The sequence below is a fragment of the Megascapheus bottae genome, chromosome 3 (assembly GCF_031878675.1).
Source record: "Megascapheus bottae isolate mThoBot1 chromosome 3, mThoBot2.hap1, whole genome shotgun sequence".
In the NCBI taxonomy this organism is placed as follows: domain Eukaryota; kingdom Metazoa; phylum Chordata; class Mammalia; order Rodentia; family Geomyidae; genus Megascapheus; species Megascapheus bottae.
Window position 1 is genome coordinate 32867359 of NC_143511.1, and position 21667 is coordinate 32889025.

Sequence of the window (21667 nt, forward strand, 5' to 3'; positions counted from 1 at the left end):
CAGGAGTGGACCAGGCCCTCTCAGGGGCTACTGGGCCTCCCAACCTCACAGCTCAAGATGGGCAACGGGAGCCCCACCCAGGCCCTGGCCAGGGGAGGAGGTTCCAACTGGAAAGCTGGGCTTACAGCCACATGCCTGAGATTCCTGCCCCGTGGGTGCCAGGACCTGCCCTCTGACCATCTTCCTAGGGGATGAGGCTTGTGGAGGAGATGGCAGGTCAGTTTCATCTTGCCCACTGTGTCCCCCAGGCAGGCCCTTGACCTGCTGAACTCTGTGCCCTTTACTCCACAGAGCCAAATCCTCTCAGCTTCAGACAGATAGGACTGTGCAGCCCTGGACCGCTGACAGCTGACCGGGTTCCACTTACTTCATCTCAGTGGCTTTATTTTATTTTATTTTGCCAGTCCTGGGGCTTGACCTCAGGGCCTGAACACTATCCTTGGGCTTTCTCAAGGCTAGAGCTCTACCATTTGAACCATACCACCACTTCTGGCTTTTTCTATGTATGTGGTACGGAGGAATCAAACTGGGTCTTTGTGCATGCTAGGCAAGCACTCTACCATTAGAGTGCTTGGCTTTATTTATATTTTTTTAGACCATAAGTAATATACTATAAAATTCATAGCACAAACTAGGTTTGAGCTCAAGGGCATGCACTTGCTAAGCAGGTGCTCTACCATTTGAGCCATCCTTCTAGCTTGCCCCCCCCCCACCTCTCTCTCTCTTTCTCTCTCCACACACACACACACACACACACACACACACACACACACACACACACACACACAGCAGGATTTGGACTCAAAGCCTTCTCTGCTAGTGCTCTACTACTTGAGCCATGCCCCAGCCTGGCTTTTTTTTTTTTTTTTGCCAGTCCTGGGGCTTGAACTCTGGGCCCAGGCACTGTCCCTGGGCTCCTTTTGCTCAAGTCTAGTCTAGCACTCTATCAATTTGAGCCACAGCACCACTTCTGGCTTTTCTGTGATTCATTTGATATGAGTCTCATTGAGTTTCCTGCCTGGGGTGGCTCTGAACTGTGATCCTGAGTAGCTAGGATTAGGTGTCAGCCACCAGCGCCTGGCTTAGCCTAGCTTTTTGCCGGTTAATTGGAGAAGGAGTCTTGTGGATTTTTCTTGCCCTGTGCTGATCTCAGCCTCTTCTGCAGCTAGGATGACAGGCATGAGCCCGTAGTGACTGGCCATCCCGTTTCTTTCTCCCAGCCTGTTTGCAGGTTCATTCATGGCATAGTACTTTTAGGATGAATATTCCTTCATGTACAAATATTACATTCATTTTTCACATTCATTTTCTGATGAATCTTCAGGTGTTTCTGCTTTGGGGCTATAATCATCATTTGTACACTCACTTTTTTTGTGTGGACATATTATTTAAAATAGAATGCACTTCATTGTTATTCTAGAGGTGATAAAAAGAGGGGTTGCATTTACATATGTCAGCAAGGCAGTTTACTTTTGGCCAGTGTCATCTGTTCCTTCCTTCTCTCCCATTCCCTGCCTCCCACTTCCACCCACCAGTTTCATAGTTCACTTTCAAAAGTGTAGCTCTACTGTTATACTTTTCCATCCTTTGTCCTCAGATTCTGTGCCCTCTCCCCACACTCCCACGTATATGGGGGACACATTTTTTATTATCACTGGGAATGAGATTGTCCAGTTATATGGTAACCTCCTTTTTGAGGAACTGCCTGTTCCCCAAGTGGCTACATTTCACAGCTCCACTGCACTGGAGGAGGCCACACTCCTTCTTGTCCTCTCCCAGGCTGTTACTTTTGATGTATCTCATCATTCTTATTTGCATTTCCTTGACTATGACACTGAGCAGATTTTCATGTGTTTGTTGACCATTTGTCTATGTTGGGAAAGATGATTATTCAAGTTTTTTTCCTTTTTCTTCTGGGGTTGGAAACTAGGCCTAACTAGTGGCTAGGCAAGCCTTCTATCACGGAGCTAAACCCTCTAATAAACCTCTACCACTAAGCACCCTCTTTTCAACAGTATCTTGACTTCTACTGCTAAGCCACGCCTGCTGGATGGGACCACGCCCACCACCACAAAGCCACGCCCCCACACAAATGGGGCCACGCACCCTACCAGGACCTTCCCTGTCTAGGCTGGCTTCAAACCTCAATCCTCAAATCTCAGTCTTCTGAGTAGGCATGAGCTGAGCTCATTGTTTTTGTTTTTTTTTTAATCTTTTATTACTACTGAGTTACAAGAATTTTAATATATTTATATAAAAATCTGGTATATATTGTCAAACATCGTTTCTCACTTTGTGGGTTGTGTTTTCACTTGCTTGGTAATCATGTTTAAAGAACAAAATGCTTAATTTTGATGAGGTCAGATTTGTCTATTTTTCTTAAAGAACAAAATGTTTAATTTTAATGAGGTCAGATTTGTCTGTTTTTCAAACAGATTGCTTGGGCTTTTATCTTTCAAAGAAAACATTGTCTAATCTGAGGATGTGAAGACTGAATCCTGGGTTTTCCTCTAGAAGTTTCAGCATAGTTTTAGCTATTGCCTTGGGCCCAGGAGCCACTTGTTTTTTTTTTATTTGGTAGGCATGGGGGGAGGTATTGGGGCTTGAACTCAGAGCGTGGGCACTGCCCTTTAACTTTTTGCTTAAGGTTGGCACTCTACCACTTGATCCACACTCTGCTTCTGGCTTTTTGGTAGTTAACTGGAAACTCATGGAGTCTTTTCTACACAGGCCAGCTTTGAACCGTGATCCTCAGGTCTCTGCCTCCTGCATAGCTAGGATGACAGGTGCCAGCAGTTTGAATTACTTTTGTGTGTGGCACAAGGAAAGGCTCTACTGGGTTTTTTCACATGTGGCTACTCAGCCCAGCGACATTTACAAGGGACTGCTCTGCTCCTGCGGCTCAGTGCCCTTGTGGGTAATTGTAAAAACTAATTAAGCATAAATGTAAGTCATTTTTTTTTGCTGGACTCTCAATTCTATTCCATCGATCTAATGTCCATCCGATTTTGGTCAGGTTTATCTTGATTACCACAGCTTTGCACCGGGCTTTGGCATTATGGAGTCTGAACAAACCAGAGCAGAAAAAGAGCCTCACATAACTGTTCTGCATCTGTCACCAGGGCGTTGGGCAGCCGTGGTTCCTGAGCAGCACATCAGGGCTCATTCACCCTGGAAGACTAGCAGGTGACGTGAACAATGCACTGGACCTCAGGGGTGTGCCAGTCAGAGGGGGGCTACAGGGTACACAGAGCATCTTACTGCTGTGCTGGTGGCTGGCTCCAGGGGCGCTGTCTCATTGTCATCCATGTCAACCAAACCCCAAGTGCCACCCCAGAATAGCATGAGACACTTGAGCTTACAGGCATGCACTATCGTGGGTGCTGGGAAGTTTTTGCTTCCTGCCAGCCATTTCTGTGCAGCAGGGCCTTCCTGCAGCCCTCCCCAGGACAGCACTTCTCCAAATTCAAACTCACAGAGTCAGCCACATAAATGTCACCGTGAGTGAGTGGGGGAACAAGGAGAATCTGGAGTGACAGACACCCTGGTTCATGGTGCAGCTGGCTGATATGAATGCATGGCATTGGTTTGTTTGGCTCGGAAGCGATGCTGCATCTTTCTGATCTGAGTCTCAGCTGTTCAGGCAAACGTTAATTCTCTTGTGGGAAGATCATGAGACGGCCTGGCTTGCCTTACTGAAAGGGCTGTAGGGTTCAATGTTCCATTTTCCTACCCTCGCTTTCCAGAAATGTGGAAATGTGTTTTCTTAAGTAAGGACTGCACGTGTTCATTTGCTGGGATTTTGTGGGCAGCCGAAGGTGCAGCAGAGCCATGAGGGGAGGTGGTGGCTGCCCAGCCAAGTGCATGGTGCCTAGGAAGGGCTCAGGCAGAAGCTGCTGGCTGTGATGAACCCACACCTGGCCGTACACAGAGGGTATGCTGGCCTCTGAATTGTGATATACACCTGTGTGTGTGTGTGTGTGTGTGTGTGTGTGTGTGTGTGTGTGTGTGTGTGACTGGGCTTGAACTCAGGGCCTGGGTGATTGTCCCTTAACTTGTTCACTCAAGGCTAACAACTTTACTCCAGCCTTTTGGTGGGTCATTGGAGAGAAGAGTCTCACAGACTTTCCTGCTCAGACTGATTTGGAATCACGATCCTCAGATCTCAGCCTCCTGTGTAGCTAGGATTCTAGGCATGCGTAATGGGCACCCGGTTTATCCTAAGGTGACAGGCAAATCTCAGGAGCCAGTGTCCAGGTGTGTGCCACTCTATTGTGTTGTCTATTTATAGTTTGCAGGAAAATCAGCCAGAAGTGCCAGGGCCAATCATAGCAGTCAGGACTAAAGATGGCTGTGGTTGTGCCTGCAGGAAGGGTAATGGTTTGGGAGGAAGAGAGTAAGGAAAGGGCAGCGGGAGTAAAAGAGGCCAGGCCTGGCATGTGGGCAAGCCTGGGAGGGGGCTCATGAGGTGCCAAATGGCAGAAACTAGGCTAGAGTGATCACAAATTAAACTGGAGTCAGGCTGTGCCTGCAGGGCCGGCCCGGCTGGAGGGAGGCAGTCTTAGTGTAAATGCTCAATTAATACCTGTTGCGAAAAGCGATTTAGACAAATAGGTTCTTGGTGATTCCTTCCTCCCTTCTTATCTCTGGAGTTTATGCAAAGGTGGATACAGAGTTCAAATCTTGTATGGAGGTCACTTTGTACCAGCTTTATCCTGTGCCGGGGGCTATTCTGTCTTTCTTGGTCCACTGCTGGCCAGAACTTGTGATGCCTTCCTTAGCCCCTGCCCCATTTGTGAGACTGACCTCATAACCAAGCCTGGATATGACTACTCCACAGCTGGAGAATTAAATTTTATTTTTTTTTAACACATCTCTACCCTTCTTGCTGCTGATTTGTCTGGCTTCAAGCCACTCTCCCCGTGGCTTTGGTTTTAATATCTGGCCATAAACCCCCTCAATGTTACAGCTGCTATAAGCTGGTCCCAGTGTGCAATCTTCGATATGGTTAATTAAATTCCGAGCACATTGTGGGACTGAAGGTTGTAAAAGTCTTGGCCACAGAGAACAGGCTGGATGCTCTTGATGGGCTCCTGGAGAGACAAGCCCGGGTCAGTGCACAGTGGCTGGAGGTCAGGATTCTGATGATGCCAGCCTTGGTGATACATGGCTGTAACCCTGGATCTCAAGAGGCCAAGATCCAGAGGACTGCAGTCCATGAAGCCAGCCCAGGCAGTTCTCATGATAGGATAAAAGGTTTCCATTTAGGGGGTGAGCCTATTGTGGGGTGATCTGTCTCTGAGGATCTGTTCTACCAAGGTGGCTCCAGGCTTAGCACAGTGACTTGAGATGTCTAGACATGGCTCCAGGGACATGGAAAATGTTCCTACTCTCATCTTGGCTAGAAAAGTGGGGGAGTCAAACTCCTGGCCCCTCCATGTCTGGCCCTTTGATGGTTAATTGGAGATAAGAGTCTCATTAAGCCAGGTGCAGTGGCTCATGCCTGTAGTCCTAGCTACTCAGGAGGCTAAGATCTGAGGAACAAGGTTCAAAGCCAGCCCGGGTACAAAAGGACCTGAGACTCTTATCTCCAATTAGCCTCTAGAAAATGGGAAGTGGGGCTTGGCTCAAGGGTAGGGCGGTAACCTTGAGCCGAATACCTTAGGGACAGTGCCCAGGCTGAGTTCAAGCCCCATGACCCACAAAAAAAAAAAAAAAAAGAAAGAAAGAAAAAAGAAAAAGAAAAGAAAAGGTTCTCATGGACTTTCCTGCCTGGGCTGGCATCAAACCATGATCCTCAGACCTCAGCCTCCTGAGTAGCTGGGATGAGAAGGACCAGCCACCAGCATCCAGCTTGACCCTCCTGACTTGTATGTCCAGGCTAGGAATGTAAATCTGTCCAAGACTTACGGGTGATGTTTGAGTGATCAACGACTTTACAGGAGAGGAAGCAGTTGATTTGGAGGTGGAGGGACTGCTGTGACAAACGTTCATTCCTGGCTCAGGCTGTGTCTTTGCCAACTGCTAGAATGCTGTGTCCTATGGACGTCTCCTGACCCTCAGGCTGATTCCAGCTATCTCTTCTCTCCCTCCCAAACTCCTTCTCCTTCCTTCCTCCCTTCCCTTCCCTTCCCTTCCCTTCCTTTCCTTTCCTTTCCCTTCCCTTCCCTTTCCTTTCCTTTCCTTCCTTCCTTCCTTCCTTCCTTCCTTCCTTCCTTCCTTCCTTCCTTCCTTCCTTCCTGATCTCATTTCCCTCTTTCCTTCCAGCCCTTCCCTTTCTTCTGCCTATGAATTGATTGGATATCATCTGGCTACTTTTGCTTAACAGGTAAGTGCAGAGAGAAAACTCTGTCCAAATGAAGAGTTTGAGGCCTGTGCTGATATTTGTCATGGAAACTTACAGAAGGCATCTTGCTGGACTCACTTACTAGTTTCTTGTTTTGTGGGGTCCTTGAGGTTTTTCAACATGGGCTATTTGTCTTCTGAAAACAAGGGCAGTTTTGTTTCTTCCTCTCCCCAGGGTGGTGATCATTCTCTGCACAGCACGTTTCTTCAGGGTGCTGGTTATTCTCTGTACAGTATTTCTGGCAATGTGGGACAGGCAGAGAGGACAGCTTGTCTTATTCCTGCCCTTACTCTTGGACATTAAGGATAGTGCTGGCTGCAGGCGCTTCTTAGATGCAATGTGGTCGCAGAAGTTCCTCTCGTCAAAGGGCTTGTGGTAGCATTCCTGGCTACTGGGAGATAGGGAGATGGGAGTTCCAGAGTGGCTCTGGCACACAAATGCCAGAAACTTCCCCGTAACCCAATGCTGGATGCTTGGTCATCCCAGCAGTAGAGGGCGTGTGATGAGTGAATGTGATGCATGCCTATCATACTCAGGAAGCACAAATAGGAGGCTTGTGGTCTAGGCTGGCCCAGGCAAAAAGGGAGACCCTATCTTGAAAATCACCAGTGCCAAAAGGGGCTAGAGGTATGGCTCATGTAGTAGAGAACCTGCCTAGCAAATGTGAGGCCTGAAGAGTTCCTCTGTTTTCTGAGAGTTTTAATAATAAATGGATGTTGCATTTTGTCAGATGAATTGACAGATTAATTGCTTTTCTGTATTAATTGACATAATCATGTCGTCTTTTCTCTTTGGCTTGTTAACTTGGTAGATGGCCTCGATCGATTTTTGCAAACTGAGCCAGCCTTGAGTGCTTAGCATAGCGCTCACTTGGCTTCATATATCACTGAATTCTGCTTGCTGATATGTCAATAATTTCCACCTCTAGGTGCATGCAAGATCTTCCTTCCTTTCTTCCTTTCTTCCCCTTTTCTTCTTTCTTTTTCTTTCTCAACCTTTTTTTTTTTTGTCGGTTGTGGGATTTGAACTCTGGGCCTGGGTGTTGTCTGTTGTCCTGCCTTGAACCGAGATCCTCAGATCTTAGCCAGGAGCAAGAAAGGTGAGTGAGAGCACAAGGCCCTGAGTTCAAGCCACAGTTGTAGACATGAGAGGAAGAAAGGAAGGAAGGAAGGAAGGAAGGAAGGAAGGAAGGAAGGAAATACACACACATATTGTATTAAAATGCTAAAAATTTAAAACTGACTGTGATGTTTCGAGCTGAATCTGCTTGGCTTTATAAGAGGGCCACGCCAGGTGCTGTGACTTAAGCCTGTAATCCTAGCTACTCAGGAGGCTGCGATTTGAGGATATATATATTGTATTCCTCGGGTTTGAAAACAGGTTCTGCGGTTGCTAGGCTGTTATTTTGAAGAAGGCAGAAGAAGAATGTGGCTGAATGCCCCTCTGCTTAGGTTTGATGTCAGGAGCAGGCGGGGCATGGGTTGGGGAGGAAGTGGCCTCATGGATCCCGGAGGGGTAGATATGTGTCTGTGCTAAAGTCGGCTATCAAGCTGAGGGGGTGTTTTCCAGGTTCTTCTACTGTAAAGAAGGTGTTAATGTAAAGACTTCCAGTGTTCATGGTTGCGAAGGCTCCACGTGCTCAGTTGATCTACAGATCTGGTGCTCACATTTGCTATGAGAGACGTGGGGTTAGCCACCAGGGAGACAGACAGACACACAGTCGCGGCTGAGGAAGGGGCCAAACCAAGGGCAGCTTGCCAGGGAAGGAGGGAGTTTTGTGAGTTTCACTCCCTTCCTGAGGCATGGCCTTCCAATGGCCATTTTTCTACCTTTTGTATCTGCAAGAGCTAAACTATGGTATCGGAAGCTTCCCGAACCCCAGAGCAATTACTCTTTCCCTTGCTTGCACCAATATGAACATACATTATTAATTATAATGATTGATTGTAATTTCTGTATTGTTCTGTGTCTGGATGAAATGGTCAGGCTTTTATTGATTTTTATTTATTGTGCTGGTCCTGGGGCTTGAACTCTGGGCCTGGGTGCTGTCCCTGAATGTGTTTCTTTTGCTCAAGGATATTACTCTACCACTTGAGCCACCGCTCCACTTTTTCTTTTTTTCTTTCTGTGTAGTTTATTGGAGATAAGAGTCTCACAGACTTTCCTGCCTATGCTGGCTTCAAACTGTAATCCTTAGATCTCAGCCTCCAGAGACTAGGATTATAGGTGAGAGCCAGTTTGGGCTGTCATTGGGTCTGTTCACCTGTTACGGCAGGGTTGGGCATGCCTGATGGCAGAAGAGGCTGAAGGCATCAGAGACCCTTCTTCTAGCTGCACCATCTGGTCCTTTTCTCCTAGGACCTTGCCTCCCTCCCCTCGCCCCGTTTGTGTGGGGGGATATCAAGCGGAAGTCCAGCACCGGGTTACAGGTGGCTTGGACCCACTGGCATCCTCCCCTTTGCCCTCCCCGGAAGTGCCTGGCACCTGGGAATATAAACAGTGTTTTCAAGCTGCTTTTGCTGGGATCATGAGTGAACTGAAAGCAGGAGGAGAGCTCGGCCTCCTGCCTCTGCTTTGCTCTCATCTTTGCTCTGTGGCTATTCTGCAACCACCTTGGAAACTCGGGGGATGAGCTGATTAAGGTCATCTTTATGAGACTGCGGGCCCGGCTTCTTCTTCAGAGAGCCCTGGGCTTCACCCTACCTGGCCATGCTAGCAGCACCACAGTTCTGGAACCCGGTCCCACACAAGGGTCCAAACAGCTGGGATGTTTTAGTAACTACACATCTTCCCCTGGCCCCTGTCCTTTGTCTGTAAAAGCTAAAATTCACTTCTGACCCCTAAAGATGTCCTTTTGGCACTGGCTTCCCAGGATGAGTCACCTTTTTCTTCCCTTCACTGCCAGGCCTCTTTTATTGGTGAATGGTCAGACCTCCTGTGGGACTGCTGGAGTTTGGGCCTGGGGTTTCAGCCTGGGTTGTTGGCTTGCAGGATCTAGGCCACAGGAGCATGAGCATGAGAGGAGCTAGAAGGAAAGGCAAACTGCCCACATGGCAGGCAGGGTGTGGCAGGGTAGGGGCAAGGAGACCGCTAGGGACCAAGGGCTCATCAGTGGGGCGTGCAGGGGACAGTCACTCAGGGACCAGCAGGGAGTGGGGAGGCATGCGAACTCTGGTCCACCATGGAGCGAGAGGAGACAAGATAATACAAATGGGGGGCTCTCTGTGACCTTCCTACTCTGTTTTGTTCATCATGCCTTGTGTATTATTCTCCAGGCTGCAGGTATACAAAGGTTTTGCAGAATGTTCCAGAACACAGGGCCAGGTGGGGCTTCTTTCCTACACACTGGGGGCTCCCTCTGGGGCTTCCCTGGTTGGCTATGGGGACCTACCAAGTTGTCCAGGGATGCTGCCTGGGTGCTTGTGAACCCACCAAAATGTCGTCTTTTCAGGATGCTTCAGAAATAGGAGTTCTTTCTGTTCTTTGTTTCTTTCGCTCAAATCCTGGATAGAATTCAAGCCCATCATGCAACGATTGGCTTAATCATGACAGAATATTGTCTTATCTGAGTAGGAGCAGGGCATTTTAAGACCACAGAGCCCAGAATTAACAGCTTGGACTGTTCACCATGCGGGCGGTTAATTGACTTAGACCATTAAAATGAGAGAAATGCTGTGGTCTTCAGACAAGCTCAGCCATGGCTGTGTGAGAATTGTTGGCAAATAAGCGTCTGGTGTGCCCACTGTTCTAGAAAAGTTGGTTGTTTGATCAGATGAGGTTCTGAGGGGTTCGCTGCTCTTCAGGAGGGGCCTGAACCTCTGAGTTTGACCCCTCCTCACCCTGTGAATTTGGGGTCACACCACTTTTAATGTGATTTTCTGCAATCCTAAATCTGGCAGTCACCTCCAAACCATGCCTTCTCTGACATACTTTTGGCTCTGTGGGGCCTCCTGCTCCCACTACTGCTATGAGCCAGAGTGCAGAAGGGGGGGGTCACAAGTTAGCCATGTTGCACCCCAAGTCCAAAGAATGATTTCCTCCTACCCTCCCTCCTTGTCAGTCCTGAGACTTGAACTCAGGGCCTGAGTGCTCTCCTTGGGCTTTCTCCACCACTTGAGGCACAGCACCATTTCCAGCTTTTTCAAAGTATGTGGCACTGAGGAATTAAACCCAGCCCTGTTTGTCCCTGGTTATTGTGGAGGTATCATCTTTCTTTATGCCCAGGTGAGTGCCTGGACTGGGATCCTCCATCTTTGTGGAGATGCAGTCTTGGGGCTTTTCTGCCAAGCCTGGCCTGGAACTGTAATCCTCTGTCAGTGTCTCACCTGGTTTAGGATGACAGGCAGTTGCCACTGTGACCAGCTATGGGTTCAGAAGAGGGGCACACCAACTTTTCTGTTCAAGCTGGCCTTGAATCTAGACCCTTCCATTCTCAGCCTCTCAAGTGGCTAGGATTATAGGTGTGAACCAACAGTGCCCAGTATTTGTTTTTGAGATGGGGTCTTGCCAAATATTGCCTGGGTTGGCTGCAAATCTGCAGTCTTCCTACCTCTACCTCCTGGGATCATAGGCACGCAACTGCCCTGCCTTCTCATCAACAGTAATAGCTGGGCACCTGTAATCCTAGCTACTCAGGAGGCTGGGGTCTGAGGATCGAGGTTCAAAGCCAGCCCAGGCACTAAGGAACATAAGACTCTTATCTCCAATTAATCTCTAGAAAAAGGGAAGTGGGGCTGTGGCTCTAGGGGTAGAGTGATAGCCTTGAACTGAAGAGCTCAGGGACAGTGCCCAGGCCCAGAGTTCAAGCCCCATGAATAGTAATAATAATAATAATAATAATAATAATAATAATAATAATAATGGCAGGGTCTTTTGTGACCCAAGCCAACTTAACACAGGCTCTTTCTCTTCATTACAGCAGACAGTGGTGTGGGGAGAAGACAATCTTTCTAAGCCCACATTCTCGTTCAGGACAGAGGTGGCCTCTGAGCTGGTCTTACTTTGGCACAATCTCTGTGGTGGAGATTATTTTTGGAATAAGAGCTGATGGGGAGAGACCTGGTTCCTTCTGCTTTCCTGCTTGCTGGCAAGGAACATGTAGCTTCCTACAGGTCCTCGGGGGACCTTTTAAAATGCATCAGTTGCCTGGTTCCAACCATGGAGATTGTGAGTCAGTCTGACTGAGTGCTGCCTGGATTTTTTTTTTAAGCATTCCCTGGAGATGCTGCACTGTATGTGTGCCAGTCCTGGGGCTTGAACTCAGGGAGCTTTTTCACTGAGGGCTGGCATTCTTCCACTTGAGCGGCAGCTCTATTTCTTAGTGGTTTAGTGGAGATAAGAGTCTCACAGACGTTCCTGCCTGGGTTGGCTTTGAACCATGATCTTCATATCTCAGCCTCCTAAGTAGCTAGGATGACAGCACCTGGAAAGGTTGCTGAAATGCTCTGAGCATTTCAGGTGGGCAGATGATAAGGACAAAGATGTCCCCTCCCCTAGTGGTGGCATGGTGGCTGCCAGAAGCCGGGGCTTCATTCCTCTCCCTGCCATGAGGCCCACCCTGTCTCCTCCAGACGCCTACTATGTTGTTCAACATCCGAGTTCTACCCAGGCTAGGTGTGGCACAATCCTGTGAGGTGCTGGGCTCAGGGCCCCGGGTGGGGCTGGCTCTGGGAATGGCTGCTGGAGGCCCCAGGCTGCACTGCCTGTCACAGGCCAGGGTAGCCAGGGCTGGCTTTCCTCTGGCCTCATACTAACTTGGGGTACAGGGGAAGCCCCACTGTGTGGCTTGAAATGACTTTGGTGATGGTGATTTATAGCCTTAGAATTTCTGAACGTCGCTGAGGACCCGAGTCAGGTCGCTGATACGTGAAGGAAATCACAAGTGCTGAAGAACCAAAATAATTGTTTTTATTAAAAATTGCACACATGGCACCTGTCCATCTTCCTACAAGCTGTTGGGTTCTTCCTCTGCTTCTTGTTTTTTTTTTTCTTTTTAAAACTAGGCCTGGTTTTCTGCACAATTTCAGAAGGCATAGGTAAAACTTCAGGTGTACCCCAAATTCTCCCAAGAGCAGCGAGGGGCTGGCAGGAGGTCCAGGGGATGCTGCACTGCTGTCAACCCCCAAATGGAGGCCACAGTCAGGGGGTGTGGGCCACATGTTCTTCAGGGGAGCTGGGAAATGAAAACTGCTATGCAAGTGCCTCACTGAGCTCTGATCACAGCATCCAAAGAAGCTTCCAGAAGGATCTCTGTCCCCTGGAGCTGTGCGGATGCTTCCTGTGGCCTCAGTCATGGAATGAGATGACTCTTCAAAGATCGGAGTGGTGGTTACTGTAGGGAAGTCACCACTCCTCCCTGGGGAGCAGGGACTCTGTGTGGGGACATGGATGGTGGACGGGGTGCCCGGTCTCTCCCTTATTTTCTCAGCTGTCCACCTGAGGCTATCAGGGAGAGGGGTGGCACCCACAGGACGTGGTTCTCATGTCTTGGTGACAGCACTTGCACGTCCTTGTCTCAGAATGGAGACTTAAGTCCAGCATCCGTGTTAATCCTCCCTGGAGGGGATGCCTGGAGCGGACACTTCCCAAAGCCATGTGGCTACGGGAGGCCCCACCCCTGCTCCCATCCTCTGGTTGTCATAGGCCAGTCACTGTTCAGCATCTATCCTGGGACCAGTACAGCCTGGAAAGCCCACTCCACAGGAAATGGAGGGGCGCAGGAAACACGCCACTGCCACCAACCGAACTGTCCCTTGTCCTCCCCACCATCAAAGCAATGTCTTGTGGCTTAAGATGGCCACATGCTCAGGGCCGGGCCTGTCCTCACCCTCCAAGCGGGGTGAGTGTTCACAGAGTTCTGTGGGGGAGGGGAGGCAGCTCCGGCCATCTTGTCCCCCATATGGACGGCTGTGGCCAGTCCCACGCACAGGTGGCTTTGGACAGAGCATCTAGGAGTTTTTGGTTTAGAATAGTTCCTCTTCCACTAGGAAAAGGAAGGAGGGAGGGAGGGCAAGATGGGAAGAGGGAGGGAGGAATCTTCCTACATCTTCTGTTTCGGAAGAACTGAGGATTCTTCACCCCACAGGAAATTCTCCTGTGTTCCTAGAACACAGTTGACGCCTGTGAAATCAGAGAATGAAAGTGACATCTTCATTCTCTACCCCCTACCCAGGTGTGGAAAGAAACAGCCACGTGCAGGCCGCATAGCTGACAAGTGACCATGAGACTGAAGCCCAGTGGCACACATCCTCAGGGGCTGGCTGATCCTAGGGCTGTGACCTCGGTCTGGTGTGCGCTGCCCCCTGCAGGCTGCGCTGCTCTGGTTCCACATGGACCTGAGCTGGGGGTTTATGGGTCCCCACATCCAGCCATTTGCCCTCAAAATAATGGGAGAGCTTGGGTGCATGGGCTGGACTCAAGTTTTCCAAAGTAGTTCAGACTATTTTCATTCAGCTACACATAATAACGCAAACAGAGCGGGTTCACAAAGGCTCTCCCCTTTCGGGGCCTGCTGAGGCTCACTGCTGGCCTTGGCTGGAGACAAGGGGGGTGGGGCACACATTGGCTTCAGGGGACGGAGGGCATGGTCCCCATGTGTGCCTGCACAGGTGACTTGGGGCCCGCTTGGTTTCTTAGAGCTGTTGGCTTTATTTGGAGATTCCTGTTTCTTGTCTTTCCCATGTACAAAGCTGAACAATTAATAAAAAGGCACCTGGAGACAGCAAAGACGCGTTCATTTCATGTGACATCGTTTAAAAAAAGATAAAAAGATTTAAAAAATACTCTGGTTAACAATGCACACTCCTACATCACAAGCCACTGTGCAGGCATCTGGGTGGGGTGGGCGTGTGCTGTGTTCGGAGGCAGGGCCCCGCTGGCCACCTCTGGGGAGGGGGTGTGTCCAGAACCCGGGTGGACACTTCCTGCTCCTGTCAGCTGGCCAGGAGGGTGGGGGGCAGAGGAAGGGAAAAGCTTGCTCTGCACCCAGGGTGGCAGGCAGGATAGAAGCTGAGCCCCTGCCCGCCACCCTCCCCGACCCAGTGCCACACTGGCCAGCGGCAAAGCTCGGGATGCAGGTGGCAGGATTTGCTCTTCAAAGCCTGGAGCCAGGAGCAGCTTCAAGTTGTCCCCAGACAGGCTGTGACCGAGCTGGCTGGGCCTGGGAAAGGAGGTAGACAGAGGAGCAGGCCGAGCCCCATTTCACCCACCCCTCCTCTCCTGCCCGAGGGGGGCAGTGCCAGCCAGTGCACCAGGGAGATAGACCTTCTCTTAAAAAGAAAAGAAAACAAAGCAATCTGCTTTCGGCAGCGATGTTACCAAAAAAAAGGCATTTAAAAAAAAAAACCTTCCTAAGTTGACATCTCGCGTCCACCAGTCGAGGGGGGGAAATCACTGCTTCTCAGATTCGGGATGGTTTGTTTGTTTGTTTGTTTGTTTGTTTTCCTGGTTGGAAAATAAAACGAAAACAACTTCAGCTCAGTGGTTGGAGTTGATTGTCTGAACCGGGCGGCACGCGGCGCTCACACGAAGGAGGAGAAGCCGGTGAGCGGGCGCGGCCCGGCGGCCGGGGCGTACGCGCCGCCCGCGCTCTGCGTCGTGATGACCGGGTGCAGCAGCGCGCCCGCCTCGGCCCCGGCCACCGCCTCGTACCTGTGCGGCGCCGACGCGGCCGGCCGCCGCTTCCACGAGTTGTAGTAGGTGGGGTCGCTCATGTAGTGGTTGACGAACGAGTGCTTGGGCGGGGCGTCCTCGTAGTCTGAGTCGGAGGCCTAGGGGACGGGGACAGCGTGGGTCAGAGGGGACACAGGGGGGCGGAGGGGGGGGAAGCCACCAGGAGGCCATCAGAACCGCCAGGCGGGAAGCTGGCCGGGCATCAGTTACCCCCAAGTGCAGGACGGCCTGCTGCCCCCCTTTCCTGCCCCCCCTCCCCGTTCTCTCCCGGGAGAGGTCCACACCGCATGCCTCCCCTGCTTGGCTGGGGCACTGGGGCAGCCTGGGCCGTGGGTCTGCAGGAGGCCCAGGCGTGGGCAACAAGGAAGGATTCTCCCACACCGGCGCAGGTGGAGGGATGGCCTCCAGGGCCCACTCCCCCCCCCCCCCCCAGTCCTGGGGCTTGAACTCATGGCCGAAGCACTGTCTTTGGACACTTTTTGCTCAGGGCTATTGCTCTGCCACTTGAGCACTTTTCAGCTTTTTCTGTGCATGTGGTACCAAGGAATCGAACCCAGGGCTTTGTGCATGCTAGGCAAGCACTCTACCAGTAGGCCACACTCCTGGCTGAGGTTCTGCTTGTGTGTGTGTGTGTGTGTGTGTGTGTGTGTGTGTGTGTGTGTGTGTGTGTGTGTATGTGTGTCAGTCTGTCTGTCTGTTTGTTGGTCATGGGTCTTGAACTCTGGGCCCGGGCTCTTCAGCTCAAGGCTCTCACTCTACCACTTGAACCACAGTGCCACTTCCAGTTTTCTGGTGGTTAAGTGGAGATAAGAGTCTTACTGACTTTTGTGCCTGACCTGGATTTAACCCACTATCCTAAGATCTCAGCCTCCCGAGTAGCTAGGATTACAGGCATGAGCTACTGGCACCCAGCTCAGGGTATGCTTTCGTGAGCCAACCTCACAAGCAGAGACCCGGTGTGATGAGTCTCATGAGTTTTTCAGCCCAGGCTGGCCTGGAACCACCATCCTCAGATCTCAGCTTCCTGAGTAGCTGGGATTACAGATGTAGGTACTGGCGCCCAGTAAAATAATTCGTTATTTTTCCTCAGGACTGACCTCAGGCTGGAATGCTACCCAGCCACTGGGTAAAATGAAGTCTTGCTAAATTTTTGTTCAGGCTGGTCTCAAACCACAAACTTCCTCATGTCAGCCTCCTAAATAGTAGAGATTATAATTGTGAACCACTTGCTCCAGCTTTTGGTCTTTTTTTTTCTTAATTTTATTTTTTGCCAGTCCTGGGCTTGAGTTCAGGACCTGAGCACTGTCCTTGGGTTTTCTCAAGGCTAGAGCTCTGCTACTTGAGCCACAGCACCACTTCCTTCTCTTTTCTGTTTGTGGTACCAAGGAATCGAACCCGGATCTTTGTGCATGCTAGGCAAGTACTCTTACCAAATTCTTGGCCCTTTTGTGTCTATTTTCTTTTTTTTTTTTTGCCAGTCCTGGGCTTGAGCTCAGGGCCTGAACACTGTCCTTGGACTTTCTCAAGGCTAGAGCTCTGCCACTTGAGCCTCAGCACCACTTCCGGCTTTTTTCTATGTATGTGGTACCGAGGAATCAAACCCGGGTCTTCATGCATGCTAGGCAAGCACTTTAACCACTAGGCCAAACTCCCAGCCCCTTGTGTCTATTTTCTTAGAGCAAAACTATATTATAGTCTCTGAGTTGATTTAAATTTATTGGAAATATTGCTAAAGATGTAGATGGAAGTTTGTTGTTTTTTTTTCCCCTTAGTGGGGAGAAGTCTCCCTGCTATTCTGATGAAAGGAGCACAAGAGAGGGAGGAAGACACCACATCCTCAAGCCAGAGCTCCACAAGATTCCAAGTCCCCAAGCAAGGGATCCCACATCCTGACTGAGCCCAGCCAGCCTCCTGCTTCCTCCTTGAATTTGAAAAGCTGGCCAGCCACTGCAGGGACAACCGCTGGGGCCCTGTCTGGCGTGGTGTTCCATACTGTCCACTGGAGGGCAGCAAAGAGCTTGCTGGGTCTCCAGGGCCCAGGGAAGCTTCTCTGCCAGGGCAGGTTTGGGGCTCAAGTACCCTAGGTCCCACGAGCTTAGGAGACCCCTGGGATAGAAAGGGGGGGAAGAAGGGGGCAGCTCTGGGAAGATGATCCTTAAGCTGTCAGGATTTGCTTTTTCCCTCTCTCTAGTGGTGAACATTAGTGAGGAGGCAGTGGTGTCAGTCAGCCCTTGGTGGGATAATAACTTCTCTCAGACAGGGAATAAAACACTATCCCAGGTTCCCTGGGGTGTGGGACCCCCCATTCTCTCAGTTGGGAGGAGATGGGCAGCTGTTGCCTTTCCTTATTTCCTTATTTATTTGGCATTGGTTCTTAGGCTTGAACTCAGGGCCTGGGTGCTGATGAAAGGTGTGAGCCTCTGGTGCCAGGCTGCCTCCCCTGCTTTACATAGGGTCCCACACCAAGACAGTACCCGAGGGTCCTGAGCGCTGGGTGCACTGCTCCTGGCAGGTACTTTCCCTGGCTCGACAGCCATTAGCCGCACCACCCCCACGGGGGAGCTCTGATCCCCAGGGGCTGTCCTGCCAGGGAGCCAGCCACCCTCCTGGAGGCTGCAGGAGAGGCTGCAGTCTGGGCCACATAGGGACCCCTGGGGTGCAGGACCAGATGGATCCAGCATCCCCCACTCTGGGATTTTCAGAGGCAAACTCCACACTGAGTGAGCAGAGCCTTTTTGGAACACTGGGCGTGGCTGCTTGTGTCTCAGGCTCCATACCGCTGACATGGAGTCAGCGCGTGTGTGGGGAGAGTTCTTATCTCCCCAGGCTGACAATGGAGCTCTTGGATGCATTGGCTGCCTGTCTTCTGTGCAGTGAGCCAGGTCTGTCTACTTGGGGAGTCCTGCCAGGGCAGGGTAGCCCTCTGCAAGGGGTGACCATGACAACTCACCCATGCTTCCCGCAGGCTGCCAGGGCCCTGACCAGAGGGTTCTGAGCCTTGAACCTGAGTGGACAGTAACCTTCCACCCCATTCCTGCTGTGTCTTCCACATCAGCTGCAGTGGCCATGAACTCCTCACGCTAACACAAGACCATAACCCACCGCACTCTGGAAACTAGCTGCCACCATTGTGGTCACAGCTTGCTTGGCAACGAAGTGACTTGAGGGGGCCCCTCAGCAGGCAAGGGTTTCCCATGGCTGGGTGAAGATCTCTCCTCCTGCTTTCCAGAGGCCTGGGGGTGGCTTACTAGGCGAAGCTCTGAGCAAATGAAGAGCAGGAAGAAGACAAAGCCAGATTATCCCACAGACGCCGGGGTGTGAGACAGTCAGCTCGGAGCTTCAAGCATGTTTATGTGATCATTAAAATGTCACTTGGTTCCACACTTCCTATACCTGATTAGGAATTTCATCAGTAACAAGCCCCACGGTGGTGCATTATGTGTGAAAAATGTGGGTGCTAAGAAGGGGTCCTGGCAGTGGGGCATGAGCTGAGGTCAGTTCTTATTGGGCTAAAAGGAAGGAATCTAGGCCTTGATCTTCTCCTGGAAGGAAGCCACCTTCTCCCTGCCCCTGGTGGGGCGAATGCTTGCCTCTCAAAGAGCAGTGATTGGTTCCTGAGCGGGTGTGAAACTTACACTGACCAATCAGAGTCTTGCCCTAGGATTCTGCACACTGCACCAGAAGGGAAAGGTTTCCAGGGTGGGGTAGAGCTGGGAGGCTGGTGCCTTTGGAGGCTCCTGCCTAGTCCCAGCTAATCTGAGAGAGCCAAACCATCATGTAGAAAGAAAGAAAAGGGATTAAGAGAGGCTCCTGCCTCCTAGGCCAGAGACACGAGAAGTATGGGGAGCTTGTGAGAAATTGATGTCGGCAGAGCCAGAGCGAAACGCCGGGCCTCTGGCTCCGGCTCAGGCAGTGTGCCGTGGGTCTTCTGATAAAAAAAACAGCTTTAAAACGCCATCCCTTCTCTTGCCGCTGCTCTGTTTATTGCTTATGTGACATTATTATTTTTTAATGGGGATGTATTTTAGTGAGGGAGAATTATTGACAAAAAGGAAATGCTGCAGGGCTTTTTTTTTTCTTTCTTTTCTTTTTTTTTTTTTTGTTTAAGTTTCCCCTGTGATGTGAAAGTCATGGTATGCGTTGGTTTCCCAGGAAACCACAGAAGGGCAGAATGTGATTGGGGGCCCTGTCTGACTGGCTGTGGTTGTTTCTAAAGGGGTGCAGAGCCCTGGCCAGCAGTTCAAGGTAGGGTGGCTACCTAAACACTGGCAAGGTGAAAAACCCAGGCACTCTTTGCCAGTTGAAGGGAAAGGGCGGAGGTTTTATTTATTTTTATTTTTTGCCAGCCCTGGGGCTTGAACTTAGGGCCTGGGTACTGTGTCCTTGAGCTTCTTTTACTCAAGGTTAGCACTCTACCACTTGAGTCACAGCATCACCTTCTGGATTTTTCTGCTTATGTGTTATTGAGGAATTAAACTCAGGGCTTCCTGCATGCTAGGCAAGCACTCTACCACTAAGCCCACATTCCCAACCCAAAGCAGTTCTGACATGGGATTTGAACTCAGTGGTGCAGACACAATCCACAAGCAGCCCTGTGAGGAGATGGTCACAAATAGGAAGAGCCATGTGCCTGTCATGTGACCCTGGGGGCAGGATGCCAAGCATCTGACCAGGTGGCCCAGAGTGCCACAATTTTCACTCACACAAAATGTCTGGAAATAAGCAGGATGCGGTGACTCACACCTGTAATCCTAGCTACTCAGGGGCCGAGATCTGAGGATCAAGGTTCAAAGCCAGCCTGGGCACTAAAGTCAGTAAGACTCTTATCTCCAGTTAATCATTAGTAAACTGGGAAATGAGGCTGTGGCTCAGGGGGAGGGCGGTAGTCTTGAGCTGAAGAGCTCAGGGACAGCACCCAGGTTCAGAGTTCAAGCCCCATGACCCCCCCCCCACACACATAAAAAAGTCTGGAAATGGTTTTTTAAAAGATGCACTGGGGGTGGGGGGGGGAGTTTGTCCTAGTGGTAGAGTGCTGGCCTAGCATGCATGAAGACCCGGGTTGGATTCCTCGGTACCACATACATAGAAAAAAGCTGGAAGTGATGCTGAGGCTCAAGTGGTAGAGTTCTAACCTTGAGAAAGTCCAAGGACAGTGCTCAGACCCTGAGCTCAAGCCCAGGACTGGCAAAATAAATAAATAAATGAATGAATGAATGATGTACTAGGGAATAAAGTGTCTTGTTAGGGAACCATTAGCTCTTAGAATTGTCAAACAGGGTCTCTGTGCCTCCCACTCCCAAGGGCTCTGCATGTAACTCTACGTGCTGCCTAAGTCAAGCCCCTGACTTGAACCCAGGACCAAGCACATCTATTTTTATCCTCCCCCACTTGCTCTGGTTGCCTGTGGAGCTTGCTCTTCTCTCCAAGAGCCTCAGCTGCACCTTTGGACGTGGCTCCAACTCTATGCACAGGAGTTAAGAGTCTAGACCAGATGTCAAAGGAACAGGAGATGAGCAGGCATCAGAACCCAGGCTTGTCTCTCATTAGTGAATGGCAGAATTATCAGAGAGACAAGAGAAATATTTGGACCAGTGGGGCTAGAAGCTCCAGAAGATGCTCTCTGCAGTGGAAATACTGCCTAACTAGCAAAGATTATTTTAAAAACAACTACATAAAGTTTTTGGAAATGGTATTAAGAACAGACAGCAAGCAGAGAAAGATTTATATAAGAAAAAATCTACCAGAAACCAGGCACAGTGGCTCACACCTATAATCCTAGCTACTGGGGAGGCTGAGATCTAAGGATCAAGGTTCAAAGCCAAACCAGGCACTAACGTCTGTGAGACTCTTACCTCCAGTTAACCACTAGAAAACGGGAAGTAGGGCTGAGGCTCAAGGGTAGCATGCCTTGAGTTGAAGAGCTCAGGGACAGTACCCATGACCCACAAAAAGAAAAAAAAAGAAAGAAAGAAAGAAAAGAAAATCTAGCACAGATGGATAATAGAAGCCTGGGCAAAAGTGGGAGACCCTGTCTCATAACAAACTCAAGAAACAGGACTAGGGTATAACTCAAATGGCAGACTGCTGGTCTAGCAAATGCAAGGCCCAGAATTTAAATCCTAGTACTGCCTCCCTCCCCCACCAAAAACAATACTACCCATGCCCTGGTGGCTCATGCCTAGCTACTCAGAAGGCTGAGGTCTGAGGACTTTGGTTTGAAGCTAGTCCAGGCAAGAAATCCATGAGACCCTTTACTCCAGTGAACTGGCAAAATGTTGGAAATGGAGCTGTGACTCAAGTGGTAGTGTTAGCTTTGAGTGAAAGAGCTAAGGGAGTGTGCCCAGGATCTGAGTTCAAGCCCCAGTACACATGTACACACACACACACACACACACACACACACACACACACACACACACGCGCGCGCGCGCGTGCGCGCATGTGCACGCACCCCAAAACAGAAAGCAATGTACTAAACCTCTCTGAGACCCAGGGGCGCCCAGGACATTTGAGTGGTGGTCCTTCCCTGTCACCTCAGTGTGATGGGCTCTGGGCAGGTGTGGGCAGGTGGAAGGACTTGTAGCCTAGGGGTTTGGTTCAATCTCCTGGGGTCTCTCACTCCATGTCACCCTTCCCAGTCTGCTCTATATC

The 21667-nt window shown here is 50.3% G+C and overlaps 1 protein-coding gene across 1 annotated transcript in view; it reads right to left on the minus strand.

Annotated features, from left to right (window-relative positions):
- Positions 1-14699: 14699 nt before the first annotated feature.
- Sdk1 (sidekick cell adhesion molecule 1) overlaps positions 14700-21667 on the minus strand; it is an 803720-nt gene continuing 796752 nt past the window's right edge. The window contains exon 45 of the mRNA XM_090329832.1: positions 14700-15114. Coding sequence (XP_090185958.1) covers positions 14866-15114 — 249 coding nt within the window. The 3' untranslated portion in view covers positions 14700-14865. The remainder of the gene's footprint in view (positions 15115-21667) is intronic.